General features: G+C 38.6%; 1 protein-coding gene across 1 annotated transcript in view; it reads right to left on the reverse strand.

Annotated features, from left to right (window-relative positions):
* Window positions 1–13,824, reverse strand: part of SNX30 (sorting nexin family member 30) — a 111,929-nt gene that overhangs the window by 36,039 nt on the left and 62,066 nt on the right. Inside the window, exons 3-4 of the mRNA XM_068552911.1 lie at window positions 11,700–11,810; window positions 143–301 (exon numbers count right to left, since the gene is read on the reverse strand). Of these exons, the coding sequence (XP_068409012.1) occupies window positions 143–301; window positions 11,700–11,810 (270 nt within the window). The remainder of the gene's footprint in view (window positions 1–142; window positions 302–11,699; window positions 11,811–13,824) is intronic.

Raw genomic sequence — 13,824 nt, forward strand, 5'->3', positions numbered from 1 at the left:
AGAAACAAAAACAAAAGAAACAAACCCAGAGCAATTCTATGACACCCACTACAGGGGTGGCTTGTGAGAGATCAAAACAGCTTTTAAGAAAGAGCCCAAAGAATGCTAATCTGGGAGAGGAGTATGAAAAATTCTGCCTTACCTTAGCAGTAAGGAAAACATTAAAGTGTTCATTGAAAGAAAGCACAGGATGATCCGTAATTCTTTTCAGGAATTTATCCAAAGCTTTTCTTCTGGTCTCCACAAACTCTTCTGAAAAACGATCCACAACACCTTTCACCACAAACTTCTCAGGAAGTGGCTACGATGACATGAACAAAAATATTCAGAGTAATTGATAAGAAAGTGCAAAGAAAAACCAGGCTAGCAAATAAGTCCTAGGACCCATCTGTCAAGAACAGTCTTTCTTCATCGGTCAGATCTTTATGTAGTCATCAGTATAAATATTTCTGAAAAAATACCAATGGAGTAAATCACAACTACCCTGTCAATTTTATAATACAAGAAATGAAACAGTAGAGCATGGTCCCTGGAACACAGAAAACAGTCGGTTAACATCTACCAGTAAATCCGATAGTATAGTTATCTTTACATTGCTTGATGCACAGGTGATATAATGGGAAAGTTAAGGCAAGATAAGAAAGAAAGGAAAGGAGTCAGACAACATCAGCCACACAAAAATTTATTCAAATATCTTAAGATCCTACTCCCAGTTCAAGGGGTAAAAGAATTTGGTGAATGAAAAATTAAGTACATTCGGGAAACCCATGTATCTAAAAAAATACCTTTTCTAAGGCAATTTTTTTGTTTAGGTTTATGCTTAAAGGTTCTTAATAAAATAACTTCCTTTACTCCTCACTCAAATAAATCTCTCCATCGTATTTACTCTGAGCCAATACTGTCGGCAATTTAAAACTACCCGGCTTCCAAGGGATCTTTGAGCTTTAACCTATTTCCGTAGCAGCTTGATTAAAAGGCCTTCCTCGTTACTGCCACCACAGGGAAAGAGAGTATCTGCTAATGCACAATTTGAAAATGTTTTGGTTATGAAATATTAAAAGAAAATTTATATTTTAAAAAGGGCAAATGACCCAGTAGACATTTCTCCAAAGAAGATGTACAAATGGCCAAAATGCACATGAAAAGATGCTCGACATCATTAGTCATTAGGGAAATACAAATCAAAACCACAGTGAGATAATCATTAGAGAAACGCAAATCAAAACTACAATGAGGTATCACCTCACACCAGTCCGAATGGCCATCATCAAAAAATCTACAAACCATAAATGCTGGAGAGGGTGTGGAGAAAAGGGAACCCTCTTGCACTGTTGGTGGGAATGTAAATTGATACAGCCACTATGGAGAACGGTATGGAAGTTTCTTAAAAAACTAAAAATAGAACTACCATACGACCCAGCAATCCCACTACTGGGCATATATCCTGAGAAAACCATAATTAAAAGAGACATGTACCACAATGTTCACTGCAGCTCTATTTACAGTAGCCAGGACGTGGAAGCAACCTAAGTGTCCATAGACAGATGAAGGGATAAAGAAGATGTGGCACATATATACAATGGAATACTACTCAGCCATAAAAAGAAACGAAATTGAGTTATTTGTAGTGAGGTGGATGGACCTAGAGTCTGTCATACAGAGTGAAGTTAAGTCAGAAAGAGAAAATCAAATACTGTATGCTGACACATATATATGGAATCTAAAAAAAAAAAAAAAGGTTCTGAAGAACCTAGGGGCAGGACAGGAATAAAGACGCAGACGTAGAGAATGGACTTGAGGACACGGGGAGGGGGAAGGGTAAGCTGGGACGAAGTGAGAGAGTGGCATGGACATATATACACTACCAAATGTAAAATAGATAGCTAGTGGGAAGCAGCCACATAGCACAGGGAGATCAGCTCGGTGCTTTGTGACCACCTAGAGGGGTGGGATAGGGAGGGTGGGAGGGAGACGCAAGAGGGAGGAGATATGGGGATATATGTATATGTATAGCTGATTTACTTTATTATAAAGCAGAAACTAACACACCACTGTAAAGCAATTATACTCCAATAAAGATGTTAAAAAAAAAAAAAAAAAACCACAGTGAGATACCACTTCACACCCACTAGGATGACCATAATAGAGACAGAGAAAGACAGGAAAGGAAAGAACAAGTGTTGATGAGGAGATGGAAAAACTGGAACAAGCATTTAAGTCTGCAACCTCCTTAAACTCTGTAATATGTCAATACAGAGATTTTTTTTTTCTTGTAAGTTATAGACCCCCAAGCACACACACACACACACACACACAATCACACACACACACACAAATGTTGAAATAAGATACAGGAATAAGGACTTACGCAACGTGGAATCCTAAGCACTTGGAGTGAGAAAGCCAAGAAGCAACCCAATTTATAACACAAAAGCTTTCAAATATTTAGGAACTGGCAACACCAGCACTGCTGGAAAGGAAGCACTTGGGTATGAGAGAATTCAACAGCCTCGACTTGAAGAGCTTTGGGAAGCCCGTATGTTTTAGATCTCAAGAGTAAAGACTCTGCTGGGTGCCACCTTTGCCTCCGTGCCTCAAGTGGCTGTAGAGAACAGCCCCCTCCCCAAAGCTAACTATTCCATCTGTGTCCTTGACCCATTAGTTCACTATCATGCACCTGTCACCATCAATTAATTGTACCTTCTCTACTGTTTATCTTCAACATCTCCTCATCCAGCTCTATTCTGAGTCTATAAAAACATGGTTGGTTCTCTTCGTACCTGAAGAAAAAAAAAAAATCTATCTCTTGACCTTACATCATCTCCACTCTCCTTCCTGTCTCATTCAACCTTTTTGAAAAGAACCATTTACATTTACTTCCACTCTTTCCCTTGATTTCTCAACCCCCAACCTTACTTCACCCCAAAACGAAGCCATCATTGGTACTGCCTTCAATGCTGCGTTTCTCTGCCCTATCCCTGCTTCATGCAGAAACCGCTCTTTTAAAGATCATCAGTGACTTTGTAGTTACCAAACCCAGTGGATATTTTTATCTCATGAGTCCTGTTGAGCATACTCTCATTTGCCTATGCTGAACAGGACTTAGGAAAAAGGCCTAATGAGCAAATAAGTAGTTAGGTATGCCTCATTTCACGTAACAGATAACCTTCTGAAAAGAGTTATCCATTCTTCAGATTTAGTACATTGAACTTTGTTTAATGAATCAGGGAAGCTTGCTATTTAAAGGAACCCTGGGGTGAATCCTTCTGCAAACAGAATTTCCTTCTGTAATAAGCATCATTATTGCCAAATGTACATGGCTTCATAAATTTGTTTCTTCCTATTTCAAGCTTCCTTAAAGGGATATACCTACTCTCTGCCTCACCCTTATAATTACCTTCTGGGTTGTTTATACATAGGAATCTGGATTGCTGGTGAAATCAAGGGCATCTACACTCTGTAAATGAAATAATAATACAAGTGAAGAAAGAGTTCAACACAGCTCCCAGCACATGGTAGATATGGAATGAATGCCAACTATTTGTATTAATTGGTAAATACTGAGAACAGTATTTACCAATTACAGAACAGAACACTAGCTATCTATTTTACATTTCGTAGTGTATATATGTCCATGTCACTCTCTCACTTCGTCCCAGCTTACCCTTCCCTCTCCCCATGTCCTCAAGTCCATTCTCTACATCTGCATCTTTATTCCTGTCCTGCCCCTAGGTTTTCCAGAACTTTTTTTTTTTTTTTAGATTCGGTATATATGTGTTAGCATACAGTATTTGTTTTTCTCTTTCTGACTTACTTCACTCTGTATGACAGACTCTAGGTCCATCCACCTCACTACAAATAACTCAATTTCATTTCTTTTTATGGCTGAGTAATATTCCATTGTATATATGTGCCACATCTTCTTTATCCATTCATCTGTCAATGGACACTTACCTCACTACCCCTCTACCTCACTACAGCTCATATTGAGCTACATGAGTTTCTTGTAAATTTTGGAGATTAATCCTTTATCACTTGCTTCATTCGCAAATATTTTCTCCCATTCTGAGGGTTGTCTTTTCGTCTTGTTTATGGTTTCCTTGGCTGTGCAAAAGCTTTTAAGTTTCATTAGGTCCCATTTGTTTATTTGTGTTCTTATTTCCACTTCTCTAGAAGGTGGGTCAAAAAGGATCTTGCTGTGATATATGTCAAAGAGTGTTCTGCCTATGTTTTCCTCTAAGAGTTTTATAGTGTCTGGCCTTACATGTAGGTCTTTAATCCATTTTGAGTTTATTTTTGTGTACGGTGTTAGGGAGTGTTCTAATTTCATTCTTTTACATGTAGCTGTCCAGTTTTCCCAGCACCACTTATTGAAGAGGCTGTCTTTTCTCGATTGTATATTCTTGCCTCCTTTATCAAAGATAAGGTGACCATATGTGCATGGGTTTATCTCTGGGCTTTCTATCCTGTTCCATTGACACCTTGATATTAATCACTGAGACTGATTTTGGACTTTTGACTTCCAGAACTACAAGATAAAAAAATTTTGTTGTTTATGTCACTTCTTAAAAATCAAATCACCTGGTGTGAGGATGAGGGAGTGGGTAAGGACAGAGATGAAACAAGATTGGTCATGAGTTGGTAAGTGCTGAAACTAGGTGATGAGAACATGAGGGCTCATTGCACTGAATCTCTCTGCTTTGGTATGCTTGATATTTTCCATAGTGAAAAAGTTTTTTTAAAACTATATATGCATATATATATTGGAACCTTCAAGTAATCCTATCTGCAAAGCATTACAAGAACCCACTAAATATTTCAAGGTTTAATCTTAAAATATTTACATTTTATAGCACTTGATACTTTGGTAAAGCACTTTCACATATATCATATTTTATATTAGTTTATAAGAAAGTATTTTATAATCTATGAAACAAAAGTATAGTAGATTGTCCCAGAAAAGCTACTATTTCTGGGTGGGAAATCTGGACAAAGATTTCATTTGCTCATTCTTGATATGTCCCGTTTCCTCTTGCCAGCTTTTAAACTGTTTCTTCTATGCAATTCAACAAATATTTACTGCATACCCACTACATGACAGAAAACTATTTTTCCTATTTATATCAAACTAACAGAAAATATTGCTCCTAACCAAAAATAGTAACAAATAAATTAAAGAGCATCAAGATTAAAAGGAAATCTTGCCATCTGCAACGACATGATGGACTTGGAGGGTATTATGCTAAGGTAAATAAGTAATACAGAGAAAGACAAACACTGTATGATATCATTTATATGTGGAATCTAAAAAATACAACAAACTAGTGACTGTAACAAAAAAAGAAACAGACTCATAGATATAGAGAACAAACTAGTAGTTACCAGGGGAAAAGGAAAGAGGGGAGAGGCAATGTAGGGGTAGGGGATTAAGAGGTACAAACTATTATGTATAAAATAAGCTACAGGGATATGTTGTACAATATAGGGAATATAGCCAATATTCTATAATAACTATAAGTGGAGTATAACCTTTAAAAATTGTGATCACGACATCGTACACCTGTAATTTACATAATACTGTACATCAACTATACTTCAATAAAATTATAGGGATAAAGTTTTTTTGTTTTTTTTTTAAAGAACAGTCACAAAGCCTGATTTAATTCAGGTACTGTAAAGTTCAACTAATGATTCACTATTTATTAACTTACCTACTTGGTAAGCTAAAAGCATATATATTTAACAGTACAAAAAAAAGGAGCCAACTAGAAAGTGAAGTTAGACTTTTTACTGATTATTTCATATTAAGAAAAACAAACGCTGCATTACAAATTTCTTCCTATTAATTCCCATGAGTTTACCACTACCCAAAACAAAACTGGGTCCACAATAAATACAAATGCATCCTTCCAGCAAAGCTTCCTTCATAAAAACTGAAGCAAACATTAAATTTCTAAGTGAAATTAAAAACTAAAGACTTTAATAAATGTATTTGCTTCATCTTCAAAATGTGCATCCATTGAGACATGAAATCTCTCTGCTGTGTAATTATTTGTGCCCCAGTAAATGAAGCGGTGTTAAAACCAACTTCTGAGACAAAAAATAAATTAAAAAGCAAAAACCACGTCACAATGAAGACTTTCTGGTGGCTCCAACTATTAGATTACAAAGAAAAACAAGTGAATTGCTATTATGAGATGACAAACATAACACATCCAGCACAGTTCTAGTTTTAGGTTGGCATTTGAAGAACATATGATTATTTCTTTCTGTTTTTAAAATTCCAGAAAAACAAAGCAATATAAAAAGAGAAAAATCTGTTGCAGCACCAGAAAATATAAAGGTACTGTTAACAGGACAGAATTTGTTAAAGACACAAAGCAGAAAAGATTGGATTGAGAGAAAAATCAATCAGTATCAACCTTTTGGTGACACTACTCATGCAAAGGAACAGTCGGCTTAGGAAGTAAGGGGTTGAATTTCCTCAGTAGAGCCCCAGAAGCTGCCAAGTTCAGAGCCATAGGGGCTGGAAACAGGGCAGGTCTCAGGACAGCCAATGGGGAGACGCAAATGAAAGAACTTGGGGCCTCCCCAGAACCACAGTCTGGCTGGCTGTTCACCTACAATTTCACATGGCTCCAGTGAAGCTCAAAAAAAGTGGGAACTTTATCTCCATGCTTATAACGTAAGCAATAGACTCTGAAAGCTTAGGAATTCTCACATTTTTAACCATAGCTAACTAAAATTGGCAAAAAGAAAAACCCACAAAAAAACCCCAAGAACCCACCACCACCCCCCATTTTCCAACTGATTCAAAAGATTCTAAAGTTCACCTGAAATATAAAACGTGCAAATAGCCAGAAAAACTCGGAAAACAAAGACTACTGTGGGCATAGATGGGGACCTATCCAACCAGATGATGAAACATTCTGTAAACTTATAATAATTCAGTAGTGTAGCAGGGACACCACACGAAAGAGAAAAGAGATCGATGAACCAAAATGTTCAGAAATAGCCCCAAAATGTACAAATCTAACGCATGACATAGTCTAATACACAAACTATTACACTGGTGATTGATCGCTCCTAAATGGTTCTGGAACAACCCACCATCTGAAAAAAATAAGATCCTCCCATCTCACATCAGAAAAAATTCTAGATTTAAATATAAAACATGAGGACATAAAATAATAGAAGAAAATACAGAATATTTTTTTTTAACATCCTAGGTTAGAAACAAGCTTCAAAGCCAGAAACTGTAAGGGAAAAATTAACTTGGCTGGGAGGGAAGGGATGTTATCTTTTATGGAGTCAAGTTGAAGACAAAAGACAACTAGAGAAAAAATAGATATTCTCAACTGGGTTAATTTCCTTCGCAGATATGGAGTGTTTACAAACCACTAAGAAAAAAATGAAAAATAAAGAGGCAATTCATTAAAGAAATGCCAACATTCAATAAAGTCATAAGAAGACATGTAGCTTCACTGGTTAAAGAAATGAAAACTAACTGTATAAGAACAAACTCAAAACGGATTAAAGACCTAAATTTTCTAAAAGCTAAAATTATAAAAATTTTAGAAGGGACTTCCCTGGTGGCACAGTGGTTACGAATCCACCTGCCATTGCAGGGGACACAGGTTCGAGCCCTGGTCCGGGAAGATCCCACATGCCGCAGAGCAACTAAGCCTGTGTGCCACAACTACTGAGCCTGTGAGCCACAGCTACTGAGCCCATGAGCCACAACTACTGGATCCATGTGCTTAGGGCCCATGCTCCGCAACAAAGAGAAGCCACCGCAATGAGAAGCCCGTGCACCGCAATGAAGAGTAGCCCCTGCTCGCCGCAACTAGAGAAAGCCCGCGTGCAGCAACGAAGACCCAACACAGACAAAAATAAATAAATTATTTTTAAAAAGATTTTTAGAAGACAACATAGGTGTAAATCTTTATGACCTAGGATTAAGCAATGGTTTCTTAGCTAAAACACCAAAAGCACAAGCAAACAAAGAAAAAATAGGTAAAGTGGACTTCATCAAGATTTTAAAACTTTGTACTCCACAGGACACCATCAAGAAAATAAAGAGGGCTTCCCTGGTGGCGCAGTGGTTGAGAATCTGCCTGCCAATGCAGAGGACGCGGGTTCGAGCCCTGGTCTGGGAAGATCCCACATGCTGCGGAGCAACTCAGCCCGTGAGCCACAACTACTGAGCCTGCGCATTTGGAGCCTGTGCGCGGCAACGAGAGGCCGCGATAGTGAGAGGCCCACGCACCGCGATGAAGAGTGGCCCCCGCTTGCCACGACTAGAGAAAGCCCTTGCACAGAAACGAAGACCCAACACAGCCATACATACATACATACATACATAAAGAAAAAGAATGTAAGCAGACAAGAATATCATTAACAAAAAAAAAAAATTAAAAAAAAAAAAAAAGAAAAGAAAGAGACAACACGTTAAACAGGAGAGAAATTTTGCAAATTATATATCTGAGAAGAGATTAGTATCTAGATTACATAAAGAACCATTTTAACTCAACAATAAAAAGACAACAACCCAATTTTTAAATGGGCAAAGGATCTGAACAGATATTTCTCCAAGGAAGATAATAAAGGTACATTTAAAAAAAAATTCAACATCATTAGCTGTCAGGGAAATGCAAATCAAAACCACAAAGAGATACCATTTCATACCCACTAGGGTGGCTATTATCAAAAGGAAAGATAATAACGGGTGTTGATGCAGACGTTGAGAAAGTGGAACCCTCATACACAGCTGGTGTGTATGTAAAACGATGCAGCCACTTCGGAAAACAGTCCGGCAGTTCCTCAAAAGGTTAAATATAGAGTTATACATGATTCAGCAATTATATTCCTAGGTATACACCCAAGAAAAATGAAAACATATGTCCACACAAAAGCTTGCACATGGATGTTCATAGCAGCATTACTCATAACAGCCAAAAAGTGGAAACAACCCAAATGTTCATCAAAGGTGAATGGACAGACAAAATACGATATATCCATAGAATGGAATGTTACTTGACAATAAAAACAAAGCACTGACATGTGCTACGACATGAATGAACCCAGAAAACATTATGCTACGAAAAAAAACCCAGTCACAAAAGGCCATTGTGTATGATTCTACTTACATGAAATGTCCAGAACAGGCACATCCATAGAGACACGTAGAGTAGTGGTTGCCAGGCAATGGGGAAGATAGAGGATTTGGAAGCAACAGGCAAGAAGTAAGAGGTTTCTTTTGGGGGTGATGAAACGGTTCTAAAACTGACTGTGCTGATGGTTACACAGCTCTATGAATACACCAAAAGCCCTTGACTTGTACATTTCACGTGGGTGAATTGTATGGTATATTGAATTATACCTCAATAAAGCTTTTTAAAAAAAAAGAAATGAAAATTTAAACAATAATTATGTTACATGTTTACTGGGTCTCCATCTGATAGTTAACTCCCCTGGGCAGGAGTCCCTTGTCTATCTTATTACCCTTCACCTTCCCAAGGGCAGTAAAAAGGCCTAGTAAAAGGACCAAAGTCGATTATTAATAACAGACACCTCCCAGCAAAGCTGCTGTAAGACGAATTTCTTTGGGAGGAAAAAAAAGTTTGTTTGCAGTCTGACTTTCATATTTAAGTCAGAGATGCTCTCCTACATTAAATCTCTCTCCACCGCAGATATGCACTAAGAATTTATGAAGAAATTTAAGTCTCTAGATGCTTCTACTCACTGCTTTTACCCAGACCACAGGAAACCAGACTTAAAGATACTCTGGATCCACCTTGGGCATTCTGGAGACTTCCATTCTCTCAGTTCTGGCTTCAGTGTCTATGCATGAGTCTACTATGTTTCACCAGCAGGTGTCACTGTCTAACCTTTGGTCTTTAAGTACCAAACTTCATGTACTCCTAGTTGCCAGGAAGTGGTGCATAACTCCCCTTATGCATAGTGTGGGCTACACATAAAGAGCAACTTCCTTCCAGTACAGTATGGAGAGGGAGAGAAAAAAGAGTAACTGTACAGTGGAAAAACCTGATAAGCACTATCTCAAGTCAGGTAATCAAGGTTAACATCAACAGTGATAAATACTGTAGATGATAGTATATACCCCTTATATGATGTAATGAGAATGGTACTTTACCCCTGTGCTTTTCCTCCTCAAAACACATCACCCCAGGCTAACTATGAGAAAAACATCAGACAAATCTCAACGAAGGGACATTCTACAAAATGCCTGCCTGGTACTCCTCAAAGCTGTCAAGGTCATCAAAAACCAGGAAAGCCTGAGAAACTGTCAAAATCAAGAGGAGCCTGGGACCAAGTAGACATGACAACTAAATGTAATGTGTTACCCTGGATGGGATCCTGGAACAGGAAAAGGACATTAGGCAAAAAATGAGGAAATCTGAATAAAGGACTTTTAGTCAAAAATAATGTATCATTACTGGTTGATTATTTGTGACAAATGCACCATACTAATAAGCAAAACTGGGTGTGGGGTCTGTGAGAATTTGCTGTACTATCTTTGCAATAATTCTGTAAATCTAATACTGTTCTAAAATAAAAGTCTGTTTTTAAAAAATTCACTAGCTGCCAGTTTTGCCAAATTAAGATTTTAAGGAATAGTTCCAACTGTTTAAAACTATAGTTTCTTTTTTGGCATGTTTTTAAGTGATTAGAAGACAGAAAAGCAAAACTTCAGGCCTGGAGAGCAGAGGGAATAGATTGGGGGGGGGGGGGGGGCGGGGGCGGTGGTTTCCCTGAGAAAGAATGGAGCCCCAGGCAAGACCCATCATTCCCATCACAGCACTAGCAACATGGCCACTTTTGTCTTGAAAACTAAGAAAACTGCTAGTGTGTTCACAGCATATTCAGCCTTTTCCAACCATGAGGGGAAGACTGGAAGATGCAGTGGTAGTAGGAAAACTGGCAGTGCTAAGAAGTTATCCAGCCAAGGTTTTTACTGAAAGATAAAGCCCTGCTGAAGAGTTTTATGACCCAAATTGCCCTAAAGCCCCAAAGCCCAAGAAACATCTGAGGTCTAAACAGTTATTTATATTTTTAAAAAAAGTAGAGAAGTACTCAATACATTTGTTGATTTTAAGTAGTCTTTTAAATTTTATTTGCTCTAGTCTTGTTTTTTAAAATGTGCAGCTAAAATAACAAATAAATAGTATGCTTCTTCAATAAATAGAGTCAACTGGCTTTTGGTTTGTTTTCTTAAACGAAAAACTGTGGTTGAGTGGATTGTGTGCTAGATTCCTGCTCTCAGAATTACCCATGTCTAAAGAAAGCCCAGCCAGCTGTAATCTGAGACATCTTTCTCCACCTGGGGGCAGCTATCCAAACCGCAAGAATGGAGTCTAGGAAGGGTGAAATAGTCTTTAAGGAGGCAGCAAATGAGAATTAGGACTCTCCATACCTCAAAAAATTGTTATAATAAAAGTGAAAATCTATCCCAACCCACCCAAGAAACCAGCATACTGTATAGCAAATCAGAAATCAAAACCCAAAAGGTGAACTGTATTATACAGCATCCATAAAATGTACATTTGATGGGTGAATCTGGTATGAAATGTAAGGTAGAGTTCGTCCATAGTTTAAAGGGTGAGAGCTGAGTGAACACCGTCAGGAAAGAGAATGCAGGAAAAGTGAGTAACAAGCTGTACTGACTTAGTACCTACGGGAATGAGATGAGTGGGCTGGGATTCTTCCAGTTTGTTCCTCAACCAGTCAAAATCCTGGTATCTTCGACGAACAGAATATTCTGGCAGGTCAAACTCCACCCGAGTACTCTGCAAATGAGGACAGTGGAACAAAATCAGGGTAAGGGAAGAGTAGCATACCTTGGCAGAATGGAAGGAAAAAAGCTCTCTTTGAATAACCTGGGCAAGAACACACTTTTCTTCCACCAAACGCACCAGCCAAATGGCAGGGCTTACCAACACGGAATGACAAGTCCGGGCCACGGGGTCCAGTTAAAAATTTCAAGGATCTAGAATGAAAATGTTGAGGTTTCATTTCCCCCTATCTCAGGAAATGAAACTATCCCTCAGAATTGTCCTTAGAAACATTTGATTCATTTCCTCCAAGTTTAACTCTGAGAATTGCTTTTAGCAGAATAATTCCCCTGAGGATATTGCTACTGAATCCAAATCTGTGAATCTGTTAAAAAAAAAAAAAAAAGTCTCCACCTTCTGCTAAATATGCTGACAAGTTTTGCCAAAGGCAGAGGGGAAACAAACAAAAAGTAGAGATAACAGATCACCTCTCATTTAGGAACCAGACTAGATGAAAACAGAAAAGGTTTTGCCCACTCTTCCATATTCTGCCAGGACCATAAGCTTGAAACTATATTGTATTTTAGATGATTTTTTAAATCTAGAAGGAAATAATAGTAAAATATCATTGTATTGCAAAAAAAAAAAAATTCCCTGAATTTAAGTTTTCTGAAATATGATTGCAACACTTTGATAACAAAAACCAATATTAAATAAAATTAATTTATACCAAAGCAGGATTTTTATACATTAATTTGTCCAAACCAAAATTATGTCTCAGATAAGCCATTTTTCCCTGTGAGGGTACCTACCGACTATACGACGGTCACAGTTCTCAGACGTTAAAGCACAAGACAAAAATGGTTCAAACTACATTTTATAAATTTATTGAAATCTTTCAAGCCAAAAGTCTGTTTAAATCCATGGAACCAAGAAAATCTTAAAAACACATGAACAAGGGACTTCCCTTGTGGTGCAGTGGTTAAGAATCTGCCTGCCAACGCAGGGAACACGAGTTCAATCCCTGGTCCAGGAAGATCCCACATGCCGCGGAGCAACTAAGCCCGTGCGCCACAACTGCTGAGCCTGCACTCTAGAGCCCATGTGACACAACTACTGAAGCCCGCGTGCCTACAGCCCGTGCTCCGCAACAAAAGAAGCCACAGCAACGAGAAGCCCGCGCACCACAGCAAAGAGTAGCCCCCACTCGCCACAACTAGAGAAAGCCCGCGCACAGCAACGAAGACCCAATGCAGCCAAAAAATTAATGTTTTAAAAGGACAGTAACTTAAAAAAAAACAAAAAACCACATGAACAAGAGTCATCCATCAAAGCAGCAGCCAGTGAACAGCTTTGGCATCAAAAATTATGATTTCATCCTTCCCAGAAGCCAGGCTCACGGTCTGAGCAAAACTGTGCAGTTAAAGGACTCAGTCTTGGACTAAACCGCAACTAACTCTTTCTGCCTCTTCTCCCCTTTTCAAAGTTTCACACACCGGCATACGCCCATGAAACACAACCTTCCCGTATGATGCAGGGGTAGGGGTGGGAAGACATGGGGAAATTTGTTTAATTTAGGCATTTGTGATTTATTAGAAGACTCCCCAATGGAATTAGCATTTTAGAACTAGAGAGAGAGAGACAGAGAGAGACAGAGAGAGAGAGAGAGAGAGAGAGAGAGAGGCAGAGAGAAGGAAAAAAATAAATAGAATAGTTAAATCCAAATCACTACTGATGAATCTTTAGGCATAAGGGTGGCAGAAATATTGGCAGCAGTAGCCTGGCACTCCTCCTGAGGCAGGGGCATGAGCAGTCCTAGCATCCCTGAGATGCCACCAAGCCTCCCGGAGCCTCAGTTTCCTCAACAGTAAGAAGGCAGTTTGGAAGGGACATTCCTCAAGACCGCACGGAGTCCCCCAGCAGATTCTGTCTGGGGACTTGTCGATGATTATGGGCTCAGGAAAGGTCTATTTTGAAGGGTGACAAATCAATGCAACTCACTTTCACTGTAAACAGAACTAATAGAGGG

This window comes from Eschrichtius robustus, chromosome 10 (genome assembly GCF_028021215.1).
Source record: "Eschrichtius robustus isolate mEscRob2 chromosome 10, mEscRob2.pri, whole genome shotgun sequence".
In the NCBI taxonomy this organism is placed as follows: domain Eukaryota; kingdom Metazoa; phylum Chordata; class Mammalia; order Artiodactyla; family Eschrichtiidae; genus Eschrichtius; species Eschrichtius robustus.